The sequence below is a fragment of the Anguilla rostrata genome, chromosome 13, assembly GCF_018555375.3.
Source record: "Anguilla rostrata isolate EN2019 chromosome 13, ASM1855537v3, whole genome shotgun sequence".
In the NCBI taxonomy this organism is placed as follows: Eukaryota; Metazoa; Chordata; class Actinopteri; order Anguilliformes; family Anguillidae; genus Anguilla; species Anguilla rostrata.
Genome location: NC_057945.1, coordinates 17,563,888 through 17,587,116, shown reverse-complemented (window position 1 = coordinate 17,587,116; position 23,229 = coordinate 17,563,888). Strand labels below are relative to the sequence as shown.

At 42.6% G+C, this 23,229-nt stretch overlaps 3 protein-coding genes across 4 annotated transcripts; 1 reads left to right on the top strand and 2 right to left on the bottom strand.

The window, feature by feature from the left end:
* Positions 1-119: 119 nt before the first annotated feature.
* On the bottom strand, positions 120-12,446 carry aldh4a1 (aldehyde dehydrogenase 4 family, member A1). 2 transcript variants are annotated; one of them, XM_064304646.1, is made up of 15 exons: positions 12,048-12,443; positions 10,161-10,254; positions 9,307-9,399; positions 8,683-8,730; positions 8,207-8,362; positions 7,552-7,701; positions 6,965-7,039; positions 6,409-6,596; positions 5,728-5,801; positions 4,988-5,184; positions 3,399-3,446; positions 3,138-3,290; positions 2,476-2,597; positions 2,129-2,247; positions 120-1,911 (listed from the first exon to the last, which is right to left on the bottom strand). In XM_064304646.1, exons 1-15 carry the CDS (start codon positions 12,086-12,088, stop codon positions 1,799-1,801), a joined length of 1,671 nt encoding a protein of 556 aa, XP_064160716.1. In that variant the 5' UTR covers positions 12,089-12,443; the 3' UTR covers positions 120-1,798. The 2 variants fall into 2 exon arrangements, with proteins under 2 accessions (XP_064160716.1, XP_064160717.1); XM_064304647.1 differs by lacking the exon at positions 120-1,911 and adding an exon at positions 2,316-2,365 and having other exon boundaries at positions 12,048-12,446.
* A 1,410-nt stretch (positions 12,447-13,856) lies between these two features.
* Positions 13,857-16,881, top strand: mrto4 (MRT4 homolog, ribosome maturation factor). The gene is made up of 8 exons (XM_064304673.1): positions 13,857-14,009; positions 14,375-14,433; positions 14,544-14,647; positions 14,807-14,888; positions 15,027-15,094; positions 15,257-15,408; positions 15,608-15,684; positions 15,897-16,881. Exons 1-8 carry the CDS (start codon positions 13,982-13,984, stop codon positions 16,047-16,049), a joined length of 723 nt encoding a protein of 240 aa, XP_064160743.1. The 5' UTR covers positions 13,857-13,981; the 3' UTR covers positions 16,050-16,881.
* A 954-nt stretch (positions 16,882-17,835) lies between these two features.
* Positions 17,836-22,392, bottom strand: akr7a3 (aldo-keto reductase family 7, member A3 (aflatoxin aldehyde reductase)). The gene is made up of 7 exons (XM_064304672.1): positions 22,017-22,392; positions 21,428-21,615; positions 21,159-21,263; positions 20,335-20,431; positions 19,974-20,070; positions 19,202-19,331; positions 17,836-18,664 (listed from the first exon to the last, which is right to left on the bottom strand). Exons 1-7 carry the CDS (start codon positions 22,309-22,311, stop codon positions 18,503-18,505), a joined length of 1,074 nt encoding a protein of 357 aa, XP_064160742.1. The 5' UTR covers positions 22,312-22,392; the 3' UTR covers positions 17,836-18,502.
* Between the last annotated feature and the right edge of the window lie 837 nt (positions 22,393-23,229).

The window sequence follows — 23,229 nt, the reverse complement described above, 5'->3', positions numbered from 1 at the left end:
CAGAGCTCTCACACTCTTATGCACATGTGCTGGAAATAACTGCTCAACTGATGAAAGACGTTTAATTGTGTTTACAGGCTCGTTATAAGCAAACCGGTAATAAAACTGCTGAGCCATGGTCAGGGTGATGAATTAACAGCATTTATTTTCTGAGGAAGACACACACGTTTATGATGTTCCAATTTGTCAACAGCATTCAGAAAGGACAGTCTATAATAATAAAAACAAAGAAAAGACACATAACACAGCAAAACAACTATTTGACCAAGCCATTTTGTAATTTTACTAAAACAAATGAAGAAGAATGTTTCATATTCCAAATATCACCCATCTCAGAATCATTCATTCAGGCACATGTTCAGTTACTATATTGCATTGCTGTATAGTTTATTTATTAATAAATGACTTTATGATGAATAAGTTAATTAACCATAATTAAAAATTTAAAAACTAAGAAAATAAATTGCCGTTCAGGGAGCAAGTTCAGCAGTTTAAAGGACAAATATAAAAATAATTTGCAACTTTCATTTGAGTAACATTGCCTGCATAATCCACTTGCCTTATTCGCTTAATCAAGAAATCATAGCTGCAATCATCATGGTAAATGTGTAAGCTGTCTGCCAAAGTGGAAAAGGTAACCGCCCACAACAGTCACAGCCCAGGGGCAAAGGGTCAGAGGTCAGGATGCCTGACTCCACCAATTAAAAATTTAGGGTTGGAGAGGCACAGGGCGCTGATGAGGATATGTCTCAGAAAAGCCATTTGTTAATTTTGCTTTGAAAAACAAATACGTATACACTGAACACAGACGCTTCTGAAAAGTCTTGAATATTTTAAGCAACAAAGGACCAATCACAGAATTTATATTTTATTCTGCTACCGCCTAAAATGAACCAACATCTCCCAGACAAAATGTTAACTGAACAAACTGCTGTTTGGCAGTGAGGTTAGCGAGGTAAACCATTAACTTTCTGCTCAAGGCCAATATTTCTAAAAGCAAAGATAGTACAACATTTTGCAGTCCAATGCTACAATACAACTTTTCCAAATGTGTTTCTTCCCAATTAAGATATTAATATACAGGCGCATGTTTTAGTTTTCTTTTTTTCCCAAAAATAACCTCAGGACATTTCCTTGGCTAAGTAACATCTTCAATTTACCTTTTGTTGTGCCAGGGGCACAGTTAAAACTTTAATATAAAAGCCAGGAGTACCTTCTGAGGACAAAGGGTGAGACGCTAAATGACTTAAGTCTGCAGGTTTTTCAGCATTTTTCCAGGCGCACGGAGCGGTAGTTTACGGCACGGCCCGTTGACATTCCTTCCTGTTTCCAAGCCAAGCCAGCAGTGGCGCTCTTCTTCAGCATTACCTGGAGTGGAGTCCTACGTCTGTAGAACCATGCTAGACCGCTCACCTCTGTGCCAGTTCACACTGAGGTGAGTACAGTGGCCAGGCAAGCCAGGCAGAGTCTGTTCCTTCTCCCCTCTCAGACACAATGAGAGGAGGTTGGATTAGCGATCCCTTTTCATAAATACTGCATCATCCCATATTTGTACCACGCAGTGCTGGGGGACTGTGGACCCCCCTCCCTCTTTAGCTGGCTCAGCTACAGGTCAGTGTAAGCTCTGTTCCAGAGGAAGGGGGGCTCCTGTAACAAGTAGATACATTTTTCTGTGTCTCCAGTGATAGGTAGAAAAGATAAGGCGGAAGAGGATGGGGGTTCACTGCTGTTCTGCAGTTTTGGGGTTAGGCAAGGTAGGGTGGGGGTGTGGGGAGAAAGGGGAAAATCAAGTTCCCTCTCAACCCATGTAGGGGTACTTCCATTCTGTCAGCGGAACATGGGTCGCCTTGACAACCTGCGGAGAGGTCCACCTTAGGACGTAGTTTGGACCACCGGGCTTGTCATTAGTGCCTGTGTACGAGCGAGAGTTTGAGACAGGGTTATACTATGATCTGGTGCACAAAGTGAAAATATGTCAGCTGTAAACAGGGCAGCTGACAATGCAGTGGTCTGAACCTCGACTTCTCTTTGAACCTTAGGCTGTGTGCTGGACTCCTAGATGACACACTGCTTGTATAGCCTTACATATCTAGATTTCGTGCAGAACGAATGGTTTTGCCATGCTTACCTGACGCTCTCGCACCCCCGAATGGTTGCTGGGCAACAACGGACCCAGTGGATTTGTCATTCACGTAGTAGTTCCCGGCAGCATTCCGCAGGGCCTTGGCAGCTTCATCCACCACATTCCTGAAAGAAATGGCGGGAGTGGGTTATTCTTTGGCACAGGGCCAGAGTAATGAGTCACGCTCTCTTACCGAACAGAGGCTTTTATACGACTGCAACAGCTGGCACTGTGAGAGTCATTCTTTACAACAAGTATAAGTTAGTCAGGTTTAACAACAGAGACAGCACTATTTTACTACTTGCTCAACAGTGTTAAATATATCTTTGCAAATATATGAGTGGATGACATACTTATCAAGGGCGAAGACGGCTCCCGTCAGAGCGTAGGGGGAAGTGCTGTCGATCAGCTTCAGCACGTCTTTGTACTCATTCTCAGGGTACACGTAAACGGTCAGGACGGGGCCAAAAATTTCCTGCAGAGGACAGTACAACTGATATCAAACTGCAGACGCTGATATCAGTCGTCTTATATACCACTGTTGCAAACAAACATATAAAACAAGGACATGGATTTTCATATGCAGAAGCTGGATCAAGCAAACTTAAATAAAACTTCCAAACTCATTTCAGTGCACACTGCTGCAGACATTTCACTGTCCCCTTCCTGAAAAAGGGGAGGGCAGACTCTAAGTAGGAGCTGGACACACACGCGCTGGGAAGATGGCCGTTATGCAGCGGCGGCCTGCCTGCGCACCCAAGCGTGAAATCCGCAGGTCACGGAGGCTTCCGCTAAATAAACAGGTCAGGCAGAGCCCCGAGCGCCAGCGAGCCCAGCGGCCGGGTGCAATCGCCCGGTTAAGCCTGCCGCCTCTCGCCACGAGCTCACCGCCGCGGTGGTCCGGGATTCTGCCTCCTCATCCCACTCCTTTCAACAGCCATATCCCACAATGCACCTGCCGGCAGCCTCGGAAAATCTCAAGCGTAACAGCATACATGGATCCCCCCTCCCGTACCTCGTTCATGATAGCGTCCCGTGGGTCCTTCGTCTCGATGATGGTTGGCTCCACAAAGTAACCCTTGCTGCTGTCACAGTTTCCCCCAGCAATGACAGTCAGGTTAGGGGAAGACTTGGCGTGGTCCAGCCACTTTGAAATACGGGCAAAGGACTGGAGGAGGCAGAGGAGGGAATACCTCTTATTAAAAATCCATGGACCAAGACGGATTACACAAAAGCGTTGTACACATTAGCACTGGATTTGCATGGGGGTACATACCTTGTCATCAATGACTGCAGAGAAGAAGGTGCTGAAGTCATCCACAGGCTGGAGGGAGGGATGGAAGGGGGCGGGCGGACAGACAGACAGGTCACAAAATTAACTTTTTGCATCACATAGTATCTTGTTAACTATATTAACTAGCATATAACCGTGTCCTCTTGACAGTTGATGTTTAACTGCTATGGTGAAGTCGGTTGAGAGGGGCTGGAGAACAACAAAGCAGGGAAATTGAATGGCTCTTCAGTGATTTTAAAGAAGTGTCATCCACGTGTGTTAAAAAAAGCCTTTTCCCTTAATCTTATTCACTGATGAATAGTGTGTGCAGTATGAGGAACAGCGAGGCCATAAATGTTTCAGAATTCTTCTGAAAGTGTCTATTTTGGAAATTCTGATTTTCTTCAAGCCATAAAGGTAAATCACCCAGAGCATAACAAGGTACTTTGTTTCCTGTCATTGCTAACAATGTGAGTGATTTGCAAAATGAGCTGTATGAAACTAACGTGCAAAAACACATAGCACTAGTACAGAAGCTGCTTTAGGCCAGTGCATCCACTGAAAGTTTCATATTACATTTACAGGAAGTTAGCAGACGCTCTTATCCAGAGTGACTTACACAACTTTTTACATAGCATTTACATTGCACCCATGTATACAGCTGTATATATACAGGTTAAGTACCTTGCTCAAGGGTACAATGGCAGTGTCCTGGGAATCGAACCTGTAACCTTTAGGTTACAAGACCAGCTCCTTACCCATTATACTACACTGCTGCCTCACATGCTTTGTTCACTATACAACTTAATGAAAAGAGAAAATAAAAGAGAAAAAGCACTGTCCTGTAGATGAACTAAGGTGTATGTTCTGTTTTGCCCTGGTAAGCAAAACATCTATTGTTTATCCACCTGTGCCAACAAGCGCCCTTGAACTGTCCATAGCACTCCTTATTTTTCTACTATCCTAACTTTGGGGTACTCTTTACATATGCAGACATACTATAAAAAAAGCCTGCATTGCCTCCCCCCAGAGATGTTTTGCACTCCTGAGTGCAGAGATTTCTCTATGCTGCATGTCATAAAGAAGCCTAACAGCCCTAAACAGAAAGTGGCCATTTTCCAAGACAAGCCCAGACTGGGCCTTGGGCTCCTCCTGTGTATGCTGCCTTTTGTTCCAACCATAAGTACAGCTCCTGAATTTTAACTGGAGCGTATTTGTTCTTAATGAAATCACTTTTAAAGTCTGCTGAAGGATAACTTACACTCTTAAGGCCATTATGTCAGATCAGTTCTCAAAACAGTTCAGTTCTTTCGTTTTTTTTGTAATGTGCTATGTAGCAAATGGCTCCTTTAAAATTCAGTTTAATTGAATAAAAAACGCTGCCTGAGCAGTGAGGGGAAAGAATAAGGGAAAAACATACCCGTGTTTAAAACAACCTGAACTGATCAAGGCCTTGGACACAACAAAAACCAGGGGCTCCCAAGGGAGGGGTGTCTGCTTTGCAAGCTATTACACTAAGGGGTACTGCAGGGGTGGAGAGAAACGGGGTCAGGCCCAGCGAAAGCGAGCGCATGCATTGTCGTCTCACTCACGTCTCCCACTTTGAGCTCTTTGTGCAAAGCCAGGATCTCCTGCTTGATCTGGGGCCACAGAGAGTCCGGCACGTACATCCTGGAGCAGGCCGAGCACTTCTGCCCCCCGTACTCGAACGCCGAGCGGATGGTCCCCGTCACCACGCTCCGCACGTCCGCCGACTTGTGCACGAAGTGAAAGTTCTTCCCCCCGCACTCTGCACCGCGAGAAATGCACAAACACTTCACATCGCACCAACTGGGAGAGTCTTACAGCATCAGCCACGCAAAACAACAATAATACAGCCTGGCTTTACATAGTCAAACATTCGGTGTTAAAACAACTATGACAGAGCACATTTTAATTATTTATCCAGGTTAGTTATTTTACCATGAAAAAGCCCTTGAAAGAGAATGAAACCTCTTTCACTAGGGGGGACCTGCGTACATTTTACCCCCTTGAAATTAAATATAAAAATATTTTAAATGCTTAAGTTGAATTAACACAAAATATTTTGCTGTGTGGCCATGTGTGCAACAGTCAAAAGGGAGCCAATATTTCTGATAGCCCCAAACACAGTCCTCCACTTTCCATTGTTTCACTGTGTACACCTTCTAATGGGGACAGGGGGTCATAAGAAACATTATCTAAGCTTCTAAAGGCTAGGAAAGATAGATTATCTAAATCTTTAAAAAGTGAAGATAAGGCTAGAGGGGAATGAGGCCATTATCTCTCTGCGTACGCTCCTGACAGAACCCACCTCCTCCCACTCGCGGGAAGTTCCTGTAGTGATCCAGGTTCTGGGCTACCTGCTTCCACAGCCGCTTGAAGGTTCTGGGAAGAAGGAATAGGCTTTTATTGCCTCCAGAACAACAAAATGTAAGACCTGAATTTGTGCAATAAAGAGGCATGTGGTACCTTACTCACTATGGTGCCTGTAATAAAGGGTATTTTGCCTGGCTGACATTGTACACAGTTATACTTTGGCTATACGAAATACAATTCATATTTGTATTGACTATTGTTATTGGTCAAATGGTGTTCAAACATGTTGAACTTTGACCTGGTCCCTGGCCACACAGAGTATAAACCACAGATTTAAGTCATTCAGACTGGTACAGACTGGGAGAATGGTACAGAGGGATACACAAATACCTGCAGACATATCCATACATAATACGAGTACAGATGGGTATAAACAGGTAGAACTGCAATATAGGCAGGCAGAGAGAGGTACATGGGTACAGAGGGATCCTGTAACATAGGCAGACACAGAGGGCTAATGACAAGTACTTTTTGGTATCGCGACATATGCAGTTATAGAGGGGTAATGACTAATACTTAGGGGTATCGTGACATATGCAGGTACAGAGGGGTAATGACCAGTACACAGGGGTATCATGACATAGGTCGGTATAAAGAGTCATAGACAGGGACATACGGGACGCTGCCAGTGAAGTTGATGCCTGCCAGGTGCTCAGAAGCGGTGATGGTGTCCCCGAACACGGGCCCGTCGGCCGGCACAAACTGGATGATGTTTGGCGGGAGGCCGGACTCCCTCAGAATCTTGTAGACGGCGTAGCTGGCAGACATGGCCGTGTCGCTGGGCTTCCACAGGACCACGTTACCCTGGCAACCACACAGAGCCATTTAGTCCCGGGGCTAATTGACCCACGACCTGGACAGCTGCACCATGCATGGCTGCTCAACCTCGGCTTTCCTTTCTGCCACGGATTTACCATCCTGTTTCAGCTACCGCAATCATTGTCCCAGCTGAACCGACTGAACTCTTCTGTTAGCGTTCAAAGCAGCGCTCTCCCTCCCCCAGAGCATCGCCCAGCAAACCCACAAGCCTTCTCACACAGCGGCGAGCCACAAGAAACACAACACCTGAACACCTGAAATAAACTTCACCAGCCGACTTATCATTGCGCAGTGATCCTCCGCTGTATGCATTTCAGTCGTTGCGTTCTGTGAAAGACCTGAACGAGACTCACCATGAGGGCCGGGGTCCCCGCCAGGTTCCCTCCGATGGCCGTGAAGTTAAAGGGGGCGACAGCGGCTACGAAGCCCTGGAGGAGAGCGGATCAGCCAATCAAACGTGAGCGGAGCCAGCGCTTTCCGCGTAGAAGACAAAATGAAACCACACGCAAGCCCTCTCAAAAGCAAAAAACAAAAGAGCTGAGCACAGTGTGCAACTGCCTTCATTGTGCCGTAACAAGACCTAAAAAAACCATAGATAGTGTGAAATCAATAATATATTTTATGATCACTCGGATTACAATACAAATGAATAGTGAATTGGCTAAATCAATATTATTAATAGGTTTTTCCAACACTAAATTCCATATTCCTACTTTAAAGACAAAATTCCTTCAAAATAATACAGAAATATATGAAACTGCTACTTGGGAAGGAGGAGGACAGTTTTTTGAAAACATACAAAAGAAAAAACAATGTGTCAGCTTTATTAAGATTGAAGTTATTAAAAATAAGAAGCTCATATTCATTTAATGCCGTTAGTGACTGAAGGTGTAATCATACAGTGAAGTGTCATGTGACAGGCAGAGCTGAGGGCACTCACCTCCAGACCTCGGTACAGCATGGTGTTGGTGCTGCCGTCGCTGTCCAGAGGCTGCTGCTGCTCCAGCTCCACGGCGTACTTGGCGTTGAAGCGGAAGAAATCGATCAGCTCTGCAGCAGCGTCGATCTCCGCCTGCACAACCGTCTTACCCTGCAGGGCAGAGCCAGGGCAAGTGTTATATACTCCCAACATGCCCCACACAACACCCACATCTACAATCCAACATCTCCTACAGTACATCTACAATCCAACATCTCCCACAGTACATCTACAATCCAACATCTCCCACAGTACATCTACACTCCAATATCTCTCACAGTACATCTACACTCCAACATCTCTCACAGTACATCTACACTCCAACATCACCCACAGTACATCTACACTCCAACATCTCCCAGATCACCCCTCTTCTGCGCTGCCAACATATCCTATGCATATCCTATGCCCGACCTCCCCAATGCTCAAACAGTAAGTAACCCATTATCAGCTACATTTACACAGTACAGACAAGAACTGCCCAATTTTGTGAAGAAAGCAGCAAGCTACAGAGAAAGCACCTAATCTGGGATAACTGGCTGTCCAGCGGGGCATTGCAACAACCCTAGCCCATCACAGTCAAAGCACTTTCAAAGAAGAGGGTGTGGCACAGTACCTGCCCAATCATAGTCTTAGCCAGCACCTCAGCCCTCCTGGGCCCACTGATCATGTCAGCAGCCTTGAAGAGAACCTGGGCTCGGTCCTGGACGGGCTTCAGGTCCCATTCCCTGCGGGCAGCTACTGAGGCCAATATGGCCCGATTCAGGAGGTCCTGGAGAAACAGAACCAACAGGGGTAAGGGTGTATAAGGGAGTATAAATAGGACAGTTTTACATAGAGAAAAGGTTTCATATTCAGTACTTTAAAAGTGTTCATACAGTCCCTATTCACTGCAAAAATCTTCAGTTCCCTATTCAAACGTAATATACCGTTAAGGAATGGTTACTGTGTGAATGCAGAATAGCAGATGCATAAACAGAATCTCATACAGGATATTATACAGTAGCTGCATTTGCAGAAACCTTGCAGATTCATGATAACTATGATAGACTCCTCGCCTTTTCAGTAATTGACAGAACACATTTAGCTTACCTTGTCAGCATAGCAAAACTTGGCCACTTTGTGAGAGTGATTGAAGGGCTAAAACAAAAGCAAAAATGTATTAAAAGATGAGACTTTTTTTGGAACAACAATAGCAAGAAAAACAAAACCAAAATGACCACGCTGTGACCGAGTACCTGCCATCCGCAAAAAAAAAAAGAAAAGATTTTATCCAACATCCACTGCAGGCTGCAGCGGCTATTTAACACATTAATATACAGAACCATGTATAAAACAGGACATAACATACTATCAAAATAAAAAATGCATTTAGTACAACATAAACATGCAATATGTTGCAAAGAAGGTAATATCACCCAAGATAGGCCAAAAAGCTTTATTATGCCTCAAAGTGTCAAAAATATGTAATCTTCTATTAAAATAACGAAACCAGAAACAACAGGTTCTGCACCATTACTGACCACACAGGCAGTCACTTCAGACATTTCAAGAACACTGTTCTCCAAAATTGAGTACCCCATCAGTGCTCAGAAGCATACTCCTCAGTCTAGGAGCGAATGTTATGTCCCTGATCCTAAGGCCTGCACAGAGCACACAGTGGGGTCATTTTGCTGCAGTATCTGACAGGCTTGGCAGCTGATTGGCATTGCTCACCGACAGCTGGTATCTGATGTCTTTGGTCCAGACATGCTCGTCTCCCACCACACAGGGAATTTCCTCAGTCTTACCCTTCAGCTCCTGCAGGGCCTGCCAACCAAACGCCATCGTGGGAGTATTAATAGAATAGCAATACAATATTTAATGATTTCAGGTTTGATACACCACAGAAATACTAAATGATTCTAGTATTCATACACCACACCACAGCTGTCACTTTCCTCGGGTATATATCAGACCCTAGTGGTATACGAGGCAGGGACAGAAAAGTTTTTTTTGTTGTTTTGAAAAAAAAAAATCTTTTCTGGGCTGCCTGACAGTATGCCCTGCTAAAACACACAGACTTCCGTGTAGTGCTGCTGCCCATAGGCACAGAACAGAAGTGTGGTCAGACTGAGAAGCACATGATTGGCTGTAGCACCACTAAGAGAGGAAGGTTTCAGCCAACAGGGTTGTCCCATGTTTTTTTTTCACAAGAGCAACTCCTGCAATTGATCAGGCACCTGCACTCTGTCCATGCCAACAAGGGCACAATGTCTACTCCACTGATGCAATGACAGCACAACTCAGCTGGTGGACTGCAGAGTGAGAAAGGTAGCAGGTGGCAGCACACACTTCAGAGAAGATGCATGTTGGTCTGAACTCAATGCAAATTAGAACAAAGGAAAAATAAATGGGCCATCAATACTGGTTGACGTAAAACTGTCTTCCCACCAGCATGATGGAGTTGTTTGCTATTGAAGCCTATTGATTCAGCTGGGCTCAATATAATCTTCTCTGCAGTGAGTAGGACCCCTACCGCTATGGACAACTCCGTGCATGCATGTGTATGAGAGTGTATGCTTGTTCACCTTTAGTAGCTCCGCCCTCTCTTTGCTCCCCTCCTTAAACCCCAGGATGGGTTCATTCTTCACTTCAACAGCTGCACAGGGAAACGTCCTGAAACTACACACACAAACAAACAAACACACACATGATCACACACACAGGCGCACACACATGCATGCGCACACACACACACACATGTATGCATGCATGCACGCACACACACACACACACACGCACATACACTCACAATCAGTAATCTGGTCGCTCCTCAGATCTCGCATTATCAACTGTTCGCGGAGTAAGCGCTTCCACACACAGTAACTGGCTGACCTTCAACATACAGTGGTCTGTCGTGCACTTTCAACTGACTCACTGCCTGGTCCAAAGACTCTGATCTGCACTACAGCCTTTCTGTAGCCTCAAAAACTCTCCATAAGGAATATGATATATGTTTAATTATTGTCACTGATATGTACAAATACAGATGTTGCATGTGTGTGAGTGTATGTATTTATAGCTAGTTAAACTGCTGAAAATCCTAAAATACAAGACCCACGATCCAGTCCAAAACATACAACAACCAACAATTGTCCTTTTCAGCCGGGTTTTAGATTGGTGTTTCTGGCACCAAAGGGGAGACCACTGTTGCACAGTCAGTAGGGTGGCCAACTCTAAACCCATATACAAGTCTTCTATGTATTGTGCCCACCCTTCTTTCCCTACCTAAACAAAGCGAGAAAAAAATACAAGGGCAAACTATCTCCTCTCCTTCAAAAACATTTTTAATGGCACCACAAATCAGTTAAGCATGCTACCAAGCTGTCTGACCTCTGATACCGCAGCAGGCACAGTTCAGTCCAGTCCTGTTTGCTTTCCAAATGTCACCAGTTAGTTTTTGGCTCAAAAGCTCTTCTGTCAGCAAAAAAATTGTCTAACTGTACTTAACTATGCCCCAAGAGTATAGGAGCGGCCCAAGAGTATAAGAGTATAATGGTTAAAGCATTTTTTCTGTGTCAATACATTATCAGGACTGGAACAGAAGGATATCAAAAACTCAACAGGACACAACATAGGCTAGCTAATACTGGAAATAATGTAGCAAAGACTGAACGTGTCCAGCACTGTTTTTACATATAATATACAAGCAAAAAGATTTACTCTCTTTGCAGCAGCTTGATATTTTTTCAAATTCAAATGTAACAGACTAAGCACACCAAGAGGACAAAATCTGAGAGATTACTTATACCTACTGACCTTAGCAATGACAGTTTAAGCAAACTAGTTAGTCCAGAACGATGCTATGGTTTAGGATGAATTGAGGTTCTGCAAGTAACTAGCGTAACATTAGTTCATTTTTTTCTCACCAAATTGCAGATCAGGTAAATTATCCCAATTTATTTATTTTCCTTCTTTTGGAGTGGGGGGGGCTTTCTTTAAACACTAGCTTGTCACCTACTTCTTGGTCTTCTGAGCACGAAGTTTATAATTGCTACCGTCGAATTGCCCCTATGAACGAGTGGTTTAAACATATGAGACAATAAAGGTATCCTAGCAAAGGAACCTGGGTAACCACATAGATTTACTGTAGTACCCACGAACAATACAATATTTACACGTGCTATACTAAACCGAATAACCAGATTTAGACATTTTTCTTGGTGTTTCTGGAATTGCAAAGTTGCTAAAATGGTCGTTGCGTAATACCAACAGGACCTGACTTACAACTGTTGGCAAGTGGTACTGCCAATTCAATGAATTTGACTTGCAGAAACGGGCGCTGGGTTGGCCATATTCCCAGCATGAACGCAGCTAAATTAGCGAGCAAACGTTAACTATGATGCATTAGCCATTCTGAAACGTAAGTAGTCTAGGTGAATGAGGGTCGTTTGCGCTCGCGTGAGGATACGTACCTTCTCAAAGACTGATACAGCACCGCTCTCATTCGCAGCATGCTTCAGAGAAGATTAAACACAACAGGCAAATAATAAATAAAAATAAGGGTTAAAAATCTGTCTAAAATGATGCTATTTCACTGTGTTGCACCTAATCGATAAGATACACAACCCGCCCCAACTGTCCTGAAAGTAAAACTGCCTTCCTGTATCGCGAGTGCAGACTATTTTAGACTATACCACTACAATTAAGGGGAATTCCATTATAATTGACCGTTTTAATTAAGACCAAAAGCGTGCCAAATTATTCACATTCAGTAAAGGTTGCTTTTAAACAACAGCATCGTTAGTCATTTATTGTAAAGTTAATCTGGTTTTGTTTCATATTCAATTTTTCTTGCGATGGACCTAAGATTCCTCCACACCTGTTTTTTTTTTCTAAATGGAAAGTACGAGAGGCTTAGTGGGCGAGTCTGTGCATGGCCATTCAGCGAAGGAGAAAAACTCCACAGCCAATCATAGAGCACTCGTTTTTTATTTTGGAGGCTCTATTTTTAAATGGCTGGGATCAACCATCATCACTGCACACGCGTGTTGGCATTTTAAGTCTCAATAAATAGGACTTGTAGGTGTCCTGTATGGGATCATGTAGGCTTGATATTATACCGATTCAGCTGTTTAATTTGTGACGTATTTATATATTGTGTATTGGCTTAATGGATGCTTTTTGTCTGCCTATGTGATAACTTGTATTTCTATTGATATTTGTATTCGTTAGGAGGTAGGCTACATTATTCGAGCTCCAACCAAAATTTCATGTGATTAGCATGAAAACAGACAGCAATTTACAGGAAAAACATTGTTTACCACACTAAGGCAAAATTAAGCTAGAAAAATTTGACTGCCAATCCTGGGTTTAAAGAATGTCAGACATCAAACATTTTAAGCATGTACTATACAAGCTAACGCATAATTTCAGCGCACAAATGTATTAAACTTCTACACGTCTACCAGTAATGAAACGACAATTTTGGGAAATCGATATTGCATTGGTTATATATGTTCCATGCATCTGCTGAGCTTGAACTAAGTGTGGCAGGAAAGATGAGATGCAATATTTTGGATATGTGACATAAATTCAATACCTTTAGTGCATTATGCAGAAGAAATCTTTGGAACTTGACAGCAATTTGTTTCCAGAACAACCTCTTTAGGTTGGTAAGCACTAAGTCTCTTATTAGGACCAGTATCTGCATTCTTACTATACTGTGAAATACTGTGCCATTCGTACATTTGAAAGGGTTCTTTATTTTTTTTAAAAGAACTCCGAAGCTAACTAGCTGAAACAAATTATACCACAACTGCACAGACCGTTTTGGACGCAAGCATCGGAGTTCTGTATGCCTCAAAGTAGTAAAAATGGTGTGATCAATTGAAATAAATCTGGTTCTTCTACCCCTGTTAAAACTCCAGTTTTGCACCAAAGACAAAGAGATGAATTGATTTATGAACATTATATCGGTGTTGACTTAACTCAAAAGTAAACTGCATTTACTGTAACCAAACAAAATTTATAAAATGTGTGATTCTGAACAAATTTCAGTGATGTTTCACAGTTTTGCTTTATGCAAAAGAAAATGGGACCTTTCTGTTATCAATAAATCAACATCACTTAACCTGAATGTAGGTTATTTACAGCGGTTTCAGATGATTAAGGTTTGTAATTTTTCCAGAATTATTTAAATATTCAAAACTTATATTTAAAAAGCATGTGTCCGTTCTTTTAGGCAACACGCATGGGAATCTACCAGGGAGGGAGACATGGTATCAGTGTAGGTTACTGATACATTTTCGCACAATTATACTCAGGCAATTCTAAGGTTGCCCTTTTCTGACAAGAGAAACATTACGGGGTCCTTCCTGCAGTGGTCATACAGCCCAGCGTGACAACCATGCCGAAATCAAAGAGGGACAAGAAAAGTATGTTTTAAAATATTTATTGGTGCATTTTGCTGGAATAATTTGATGATAATTTATGACTTTATAGTGGAGTTTTACTGTATGTTGGCATTCAGTTAGTTTGTGTTGTTACTGTTAACGTTACTGTAGCGAGCGATTAGGCTACCCGCACGTGTTACTGAAATATCCATTTATCGATAGCTAACTTGTTGTGAGATTTATTTCGCTATTGACACTTATAGCCCGAACATTTTACAGCTGTTTCCGAAATGGCTGCATATTATTTTATGCCAGTACATGTACGGAGTATATGGCTATTACAAGCTAAACCGTTAGCCTAGTATTGCTATAGCTGGCCTGCTTACTAAAAACCCATTTGTTTTCAGTTTCCTTAACAAAAACGACTAAAAAGGGATTGGAAGCGAAACAGAACTTAATGGAGGAGGTATGCCATAACTTAATTTAATTCTATTCATTTTTATATTTCGTTTTCCATTTGGCTAACTAGGTACCCAGTACCTTTTGGGATAAACGGTTTTGTCTCTGATCCTGTAGTTGCGGAAATGTGTGGACACGTACAGGTACGTCTTCGTTTTCTCCGTTGCCAACATGAGGAACAACAAACTGAAAGACATACGGACGGCATGGAAACACAGTAGGTGAGTAACGTTTACTTAAAGTGGTTTAAAACACAGATTCACTGATGCGCATCGCTAAAGTAAGGATTACAACCTGCTGGCATAATCTCGAGAACGCTGCTCCATTTTTCTAGCGAGCTGTGTACATATTCCATCACTCAGCCTCGTTGTTGTTTTCAGATTCTTTTTTGGTAAAAACAAAGTCATGATGATCGCTCTGGGGAAAGGACCAACGGACGAGTACAAGGACAATTTGCACAAGGTGTGTATGTGAGATCTAAGGATTTGCTTTCAACCGTTTGTCCCGAGTTTCCGAAACAAATACTTTTGTACTCCGTAGCCAGTGCTAAACTCCGGCAGGTTCGAATGTCCAGTGTGTCTGAGTATGTGTATCTTGTAGATCAGCAAGTACCTGAAAGGCGAAGTGGGGGTCCTGTTCACTAATAAAACCAAGGATGAGGTGCAAGAGTGAGTAGTGAATTGTCGTTAATGGCTGGTATATTACTGTGGTCTGATACTTTTGGATGTACATTTCTTTGCTTCTTTAAGGTTAAATAAGAGCTTGTTTAACTGTGGCGTCAGCAATGTGATGTTTTTTACTTTGTTTTACCCACTGTGCATATTTCTCAGGTATTTCAGTAACTTCAAGGAGAAGGATTTTGCTCGGGCAGGAAACAAAGCACACATGGCCATCACTCTGGATGAAGGACCCCTCACTCAGTTCCCCCACTCTATGGAGCCTCAATTGAGGCAGTTGGGACTACCCACAGCCCTCAAGAAAGGTGAAGTCTGGCCATCGGTCTTCACTTTGGGTGCATTATTTGATTAAAAACGTATCTTAAACCAGTTAAACAGGCCATAACATTATGCAATAACATTATACAAACACTGAACAGTTTCTAAGAACAGCACATGTGGTCATGGCAACATTTCTTTCTGACTTCTCCAGAAAGAGTCCTTATTGCGCTGTTCATTCCTTAGGTGTGGTGACACTGCTGAAGGATCATGGGGTGTGTAAAGATGGGGATACACTGACACCAGAGCAGGCGCGGATCTTGGTGAGTGGAACGCCGTCTGTTGCTACTACACTTCCAGCGGGTTCACCACACCTTCACTTGAGTAACCTGTTACTTGCCGGATTGCCAGTTAAGAAAATATGTAGAGATCTCGCATAGACTTAATACATGGCAGACTAGTAAAACTCATATAACTGTGTGCACTGAACAGTATCACTCAGCCTTGTGTGACCAATACAACGTCCTCTTTACAGAAACTCTTCAATATTGAGATGGTGGAATTCAAAGTGACAATAAAGTGCATGTGGAACTCTGAGACTGGAGACTTTGAGAAACTGCAGGAGGAGGAAGAGGATGAAGAGGCCATGCAGGGTGATGAAGTTGAAGAGGAAGAGGAGGCTGAATGAGATTAGACTAAATTGTCAGAGCTTTGTTTTTACAACAGGCCAGTGTGTTGGACCAGCGGTCTAAAACCCAAATGGCAAGGGTTTTTTTTTTTTTATTAAAATTTTTTTACACAAGAATGCTGTAACAGGTGGATGTGCATCCAGATGAATATCTTCAATTGGAGGATATGGTGTTCCATCATGGAATTGCCTGTTAAACGTGAATTTCACCAAATACTTGTGACTTTTCAGCATATTCCAGGGACGGTACAAAATGTTGTAATTTCCCCCCAAATGCTTAATTCTGCTGACTTTGGAAAGATGAATACAGAAAGCTGTTGAGTGGTTCAACTCAAGGGATTTTCCCAGTTTGCTGTATTTACTGTAAATGGTTTGTAACCAGTAGTGCAGACATTAGAGCATAATCTCTGATAAATGAATATTAAATTGGGTAACTCGTGGGGGATGAGGGAGGCCATACTGAGAGCGATATGAAGGGATGGCGTTAGTATTCGTGTGTACATTTATGGTGTGTACCGGTCGTGGTAACTATTCAGTAAATTCTGCAACAGGGAGGCATTTCTGCGAACAACGATGATGTGACTTAAAGCGCACATTGTTAAAGCATAGCGATGCAATTGAATTCCCTTAAGTCAGAGATGGACAGAATAGAGCAACACCGCCTGTAACTGCCCTATTCCTCACTTTTACATCGCCAGCAATGGAATCGTGGTAGAACTGTACTCTAGAAGCCCTTGTGAATGTTCTGTTTTGCAGTCTACCATAGTGCGGTGAATTTTGCTGTGGTGATGTGCATAATCAGGGCCATTGTAATAAACTGTGTCCTTTTCAACCTCTGGTTGGTGTTCATTTGCGTTTGAAGGTAGTTTTACACAAAATTTCCAATTTTTCCAAGTAATTAACTGAATTAAGTATTATGTATATTAGCAGTCTACTCATAATAAAAGGAGATTATGCTTTGGTTTGCTGTAAAATGACTAATCTGGAATTTGTTGAACAAATGGGAAGAGAACACAGTACAGTGATGCACTGCTGGAGATGGCCCTTGCATCACGTGACAAACAGACACAGAAAGACAACGTACATTTAACCTGTTGCCTTTTAATTAGGCTATAAACTAAAAATGACAAAAATTTTCAAAACAAGGAAAATGACTATCTGGGAACCAAAATTCCATGAAACTGGACAGGTAGAAAGTCACAAAAGGAAAGAGACACCGACATTCAGCAAAGTCCACTAGAAACCAGCCCTCAAACTGGCCTTTAGGCCTGGGAGCCAGTCCTGTTATTAGGCCTAATGATTAGGCAATAGGCAGCAGCTGCACTGATAGCAACCAGCCACAGCCACAGCCACAACCTCTGCCATACCCGTGCATAGGGTCTGCACTGCCCCCTGGTGGACAGTGCCTGAACTCCCTTCCTGGCATCACACTATTTTAATCATATCTGTTGAGGTCTGACAACAGCCCATGTTATCCAGAACTGGCCATAGGTAGTGCCACTCTACACAGTCAAAAGTTTTTTTAATATCAAGTGAAGGAATAGTATTGAGGTAGTGAGGAGTATGCATCTGTTGTAGAATCAATACTATGCAGCAAGTGATGGACATTATCAGTTGCTAATAGGGATTTCATAAACCCAGTTTGATCAGGGTGGATGAGAGCCCATATAAGTTTCTAAACGTGCAAGGTCCTTAGCATATAGTTTTATTCTGGTATTAATAAGCATGATATGGTGATAGCAATGAGTTTTAGCAATGATATAGAGAGATGATAGCAATATTCTAATTACTTGAAAATGAACCAATTTTAATAGAAGCATTAAATGTTTGCATGGACTTTCTATTTTACCATCTAGTTTAACACATTGGGCTATAACCTGCCCAATCACTTTGTCCATTTGCTAACAATTGTATCAATATAAAAAACAAAGAAAATGAACTAAACATGTTCATATGGTCTAAGCATATGTAGCAAGCCAGCCATCCAGCTAGCTAATAAATGCAAGAAGCAAGCTTGTTAGAGTGCTACATGAGGCTCTACATTTTATTAGGCTGTCAAAAGTAGCCTGGTTTTATTGGGCAACAAAATCTTTTGCTCTCAGCACAGGCAGTGGAGGCTGTCTCCAGTCTCTTCGCTAGTTTCAGTCTTCTCCATTCCACTCTCTCCAGTTTTTCATTTGCACGTGGACCAATCTGCCACACTTGCACATTGTTGTTGCAGAATTGCAATGTAGTTATCTCCCAGTCACATCAAATATATCAAATGTAATATACATTTACTTTATGAGGCCTTAAGTTTAGAAAATTCTATTTAAGTCAATCAAAGACTTAAAGATCAATGGAATAGTGAATAGCCTATCTGGTGGATTATGAAACTTTTTAGTTTTATCCACTGTTGTCCCTCGCCGACTGTGAAGAGGGTAGAGGGGGTGTCTTCCGAGCAGAGAATTCTTTTAGCGGAAGTAGTTGGGGCATTCATGGGCTACCAGGTCCCAAGCCTGTTTGAAGGCCTGTACCACCACTGGGTCTAAGGGACCCTCCTGGGTGGCAGACAGGTTCTGCTCCAGCTGCTCCATGGAGGACATGCCAATGATGACGCCATCGCCAAGATCCCCCTGCAAGGAAACGGTTGCTAAACCAATCTCTGGCACAGAAGAAACACGCACAGAAACAATAGTAACCTCATACAGGTGTGCTCATCCTGTGTTTTGCTAATGATGAAAATTATGTACCCAGTCTTAGAGGTGATTCCACAACATCATAAGACTTCAAACTGCGAGGCAATTCATGGCAACTGATTACAGTGTAAATGGGTCACACTTGGCTATTTTTACGGGCAACTGTCACGGAATTTGAAAAACTGCATCTTGGTTACACACCATTTTACACATTAAAATGAGCATTTCAGCACTAACCCAGTGAAAAGGAAAACCAAAGCGTCTGCAATTATGTGCCAGCAATTGTGGGCACTTGTAGGGCACAATACACTATGTGTGTAAAGGTTTTAAGCTGTGGTACGATTTCAGCATCCACACCAAGCTTTCTCATGTCAAACCCTGGAGGGAAATTAGAACCTTTAAATGAGAGAGGGGTGGCTGTAGTAGGCCACATTCGGCCCCTGGGCTTCAGTGATGCTCCCATTTGTGACGTACCTGTAGCTTGGAGTGGTGGTACAGCCAGCGCAGGGCGGCAGAGGTCATAGTGGGCTTCTGTGCACCGTACGCTGCCTCCAGAGCCTCGTTTACCAGATCTATGCCCTGGAAGTGACTCTTCTTCCAGTACCTGGCTCACCACACCAACAAGAATGAACCATCAATGTCCATTAATGCCAACCTCCCCATCCAACAACACCCACTAATATCACCATCCGCAAGGCCTTCAATACCGATTGACAGCCTCAATAAAATGTAACAGAAATATGCTTTAACAGAATGACAATTGCTATTTTTACAGTAGCACAACACAACATGCTGTAATTATGGTTGGGCCAACATCCAGCAATGCCATATATCAGGTAATATAAAAGCAGTTATAGTATTTTTCAGTACTGTCCAAACAATTAATGTACTATTATGTGTGTATTCTCATATGTATTTTTTAAATGGTATGTTGTATAAAATCAGTGTTTTTCAAGGATGATATTAGTTTGAAAATCAGGATTGCACCCAATCCTGGAAGAAAATGATTTGAAGAGCAAATTACAGATCTTCAAGTCAATCTGGCACACTAAGGATAACAACACATCTTAAAAGCTGTCGTTCCACATCAAATCAATCACAACTGTTTCTCTTGACTCGTGTTTTGTGATCTGTGAAACTGACGCATCCCACCGCGCCCGTCTTTCTAAACGGATGTCTCCCCCAGCTGCCCATCGTTCACAGCCGTTATGTGAATCCAGCAGTCTGACAGGTGCAGGTCACTTACCTGTCCCGGTAGGCACCGGCCCAACTGTTCCCAAAGAAGCGCCCCTCGGGCTGGACGTTCTGGTCCTGGTATTGGTACTTCCCTGTGAGGAGACCCCCTGTGTGGGAGGAACAGCGAAGGAGACTTACACCTTGCATCTGACATCCCCAAATACCTCCAACATTTTTGCACAAGACCCTGAACATGCTGGGATATCTACTGCTTAACTGAGGAACCACACCCGTTTCCACCATGTCAGCCACTACCTTGAGTTAGTTTTACTACGGTTTTAATTCTCTACCTGCCAGGCTCTGTCAATCAGGCCCAAAGTATATCCACAGCCATTTTTGCAAAAAAAAGAAAACCATAGAGCACACCCTACCTGCCAGGGGGTTGTAGGCATAGAAGCGAATGCCATAGTTTTTCAGGCAGGGCAGCAGTTCTGTCTCCACTTGCCGTGTAGTGGCATTGTACATGCCCTGTATCAAGGGGGCAATGGGGAGGAAGAGGTACTGTCAAGGCTCAAATGTAAAAAGAGATTAATGAATCACATTTGAGATTGTAGTCCTAAATGTATATGATGATGCTATATTATGCGATAATCGAATACAAAATGAATTGCTCGTGCCATCTCACTGGGGGCTGGATTTGAAACACACAAAATACACACTGAATAGCCAGACACAAATGCCACAGCAGTACTTTTCGGCAAGACTGTGTACAGTAATGCGTACATTAATGTACACACATGCAACTAAAGCTGCATAAGCCATCTAAGGATATCCCAATCATGAATAAAATGACTTTTTTCCAATTACATTTAGTATAAATGGTAAATTCAGAAATCACAAATTAGGCAGCAGTAGGAAAAACATTCCCAGTTATTTTATAAACAAGTGTTGAATCCTCACGACTCATCGTTGCATGGTGACCGAATATTTGTTGCCTGGCCCAAAATGTATGGTCACATCCTGCTAGACAGGATACGGGGGTGGCATCTGGTCAGATTCAATGATCTTGAAAGCAGGCGAATAGCAAATTCCATTCACCAAGGCGATCCGTAACAGGTGAAGACCAGCGGATCTGCACAAACTCTATGTAAATGTGACTGAGTCCAGCATAACCCATATTTTGTGTGTTGTGGACAGCTTGCAATGAGGCGCTGAGAGGACGCCCGAAAAGAACACTGAGGATCGCCCATTTCACCTGGTAAACCGTCGGAAGCACCCATCCGTTGTGCTTACAGATGCAGTAGATCTCTGCCACTTCCCATGAGGCGTAGTTAGACAAGCCCAGCTCCTTGTATTTGCCCTGAGAACAAAGAAGAACTGAACACTCAGGCATTTTAGGCTTCATTTAAAAAATAGTAAGAGATAGCAGACTGTAGCGGTGCACACTTTTTTTAATAAAATCATGTAATGGAGGGGTTGGCACTGATCATGAGTGAACAGATGTTTTCTCAAGCATTGTGGAACCTCCTTGTGCAGCTCATTGCAGGCCTGCAGGGTTTCCTGAACAGGGTTGTTATGGTCGGGCGCGTGCAGATAGAAGATGTCCACACTCTGGGTCTGGAGCCTGTGCAGAGAGGTGTCCAGCTGGGAACGCACACTCTCAGGCTTCAGGGTTTTCCCATCCCAGGGGTTTGCCTTTGTGGCGATCTTCACTGATGAGACAGGACACTTTATGAGTGTTAAGTGTTGTTAACCTGGAGTTTTTCACACATCATATCCTGTTAATGTATTATTTGTTCCCCTGCAACTTTTATGACTCGTCTCTGTTTAATGGATACAATTTATAAGTGTTGTTTTCTGGTTAAAAACGTGTAGCCAGCCAATTTGACACAATCAGTAACCAAGCTGTCTTTATTCAAGGTTAAACAAATGACAATAACGTTAATTTGAAATGGTGTAGTCAGGTGAATGGTTGCCTGATTTTGGCTGGAGGAAAAAGTTTGGTAGCTAACAAAAGCTGAATTAGACTATTGTATATGCATGTCGTTTTGACATGCATTTAAAGCGATACATTTTGTTTGCTTAACAGTACCCAATGTTAACACTTATTTACCTGTCTTGGGAAGTCCCATAGCGCCAATGATTGTCTCCGCCCGTCCTTCTGTATACATAAAGGCTGTGTCCAGTTCATTGTGGCCACGCTCCAGATAAACCCGTACCATAGCCGTGCTCTTTTCCGCGTCTGCACGCCCCCCAAACGCCATCGTCCCTAGTAGGGTGGCGGGGATTTTAGAGGGAGTTCCATCTAACGAAGACATGTTTCGATGTGGGACTAAAGACAAATGCTTGATTCTGGTCGTGAATGTTCGTTGGATTACGCATAGGCCTGCTCTCGCACCCCACAGCATAATAAAAACCACGAGTCAGCAGAATAGCCGAGTGCAAAGGACACGCAAGCTGAGTGAAGAAAGGGAGTGTGTCAAAATTTCGTGCCTACACTAGGACGGAAAGGGGTGGCTTCGCTCTACGAAAATACTGTACCATTGGTCTGAATTTGGGGGTGGACGCTGACTGAGTAATGAGCAGTACAAAGTTCAGTGCTGGGTCTCTGTTTTGTAATTTAGATCATACTGTTTTTGCTATCTATCTATCTATCTTAGGATCTTTTATTCATAGAGTGAAATGTGTGTATTTTTGTAGATGTATTTTTTTAAATAAATAAAAAACGATTAATTACCTATAATGGACATTAACAACTTTTTGTATTTATAATTTGTGTATCTTCTTAAATAAATATGAATGCTAGAGAAAAAACTTTCAATTATATGCTTCACTTCAATAAAAAATACATATAAAGCCCAAAGAACTGATGTATGTGTGAAATTCAAGTTTAATGGAAAATGTGTTTATGTCAGTGTTCAATTAATAGCTCACATATACCTAATATATTAAATACCCAGGTTGAAAACCAGTATACACAGTGGGCAATCGAAAAGAGGTGTGTTAACACAACTAAATTAATCACCTTTCTTCTCCTTTCAAAAAAAATGAACTTAACTAACCTCGTTAAATCATATACATTAATGGGGGTGGTTTACAACTCTGAAGACCATAACAGGCAGGTTTACGTGGTTTGTTGGACGTATAGTGAAATGATAAACAAATTGTTTTCAAGAAAGCATCTACACCAGTTTCAGAACAATGGTCTATGGTGTAGTCATCCAGTGGTGATGCAATCATCACATTTATATGTTGCTTCGCCTTTGCTGCATCAAATGCATTGGAAAAACTCCCCGACCATACTAACGGCAAGTTTTTAAATAAAA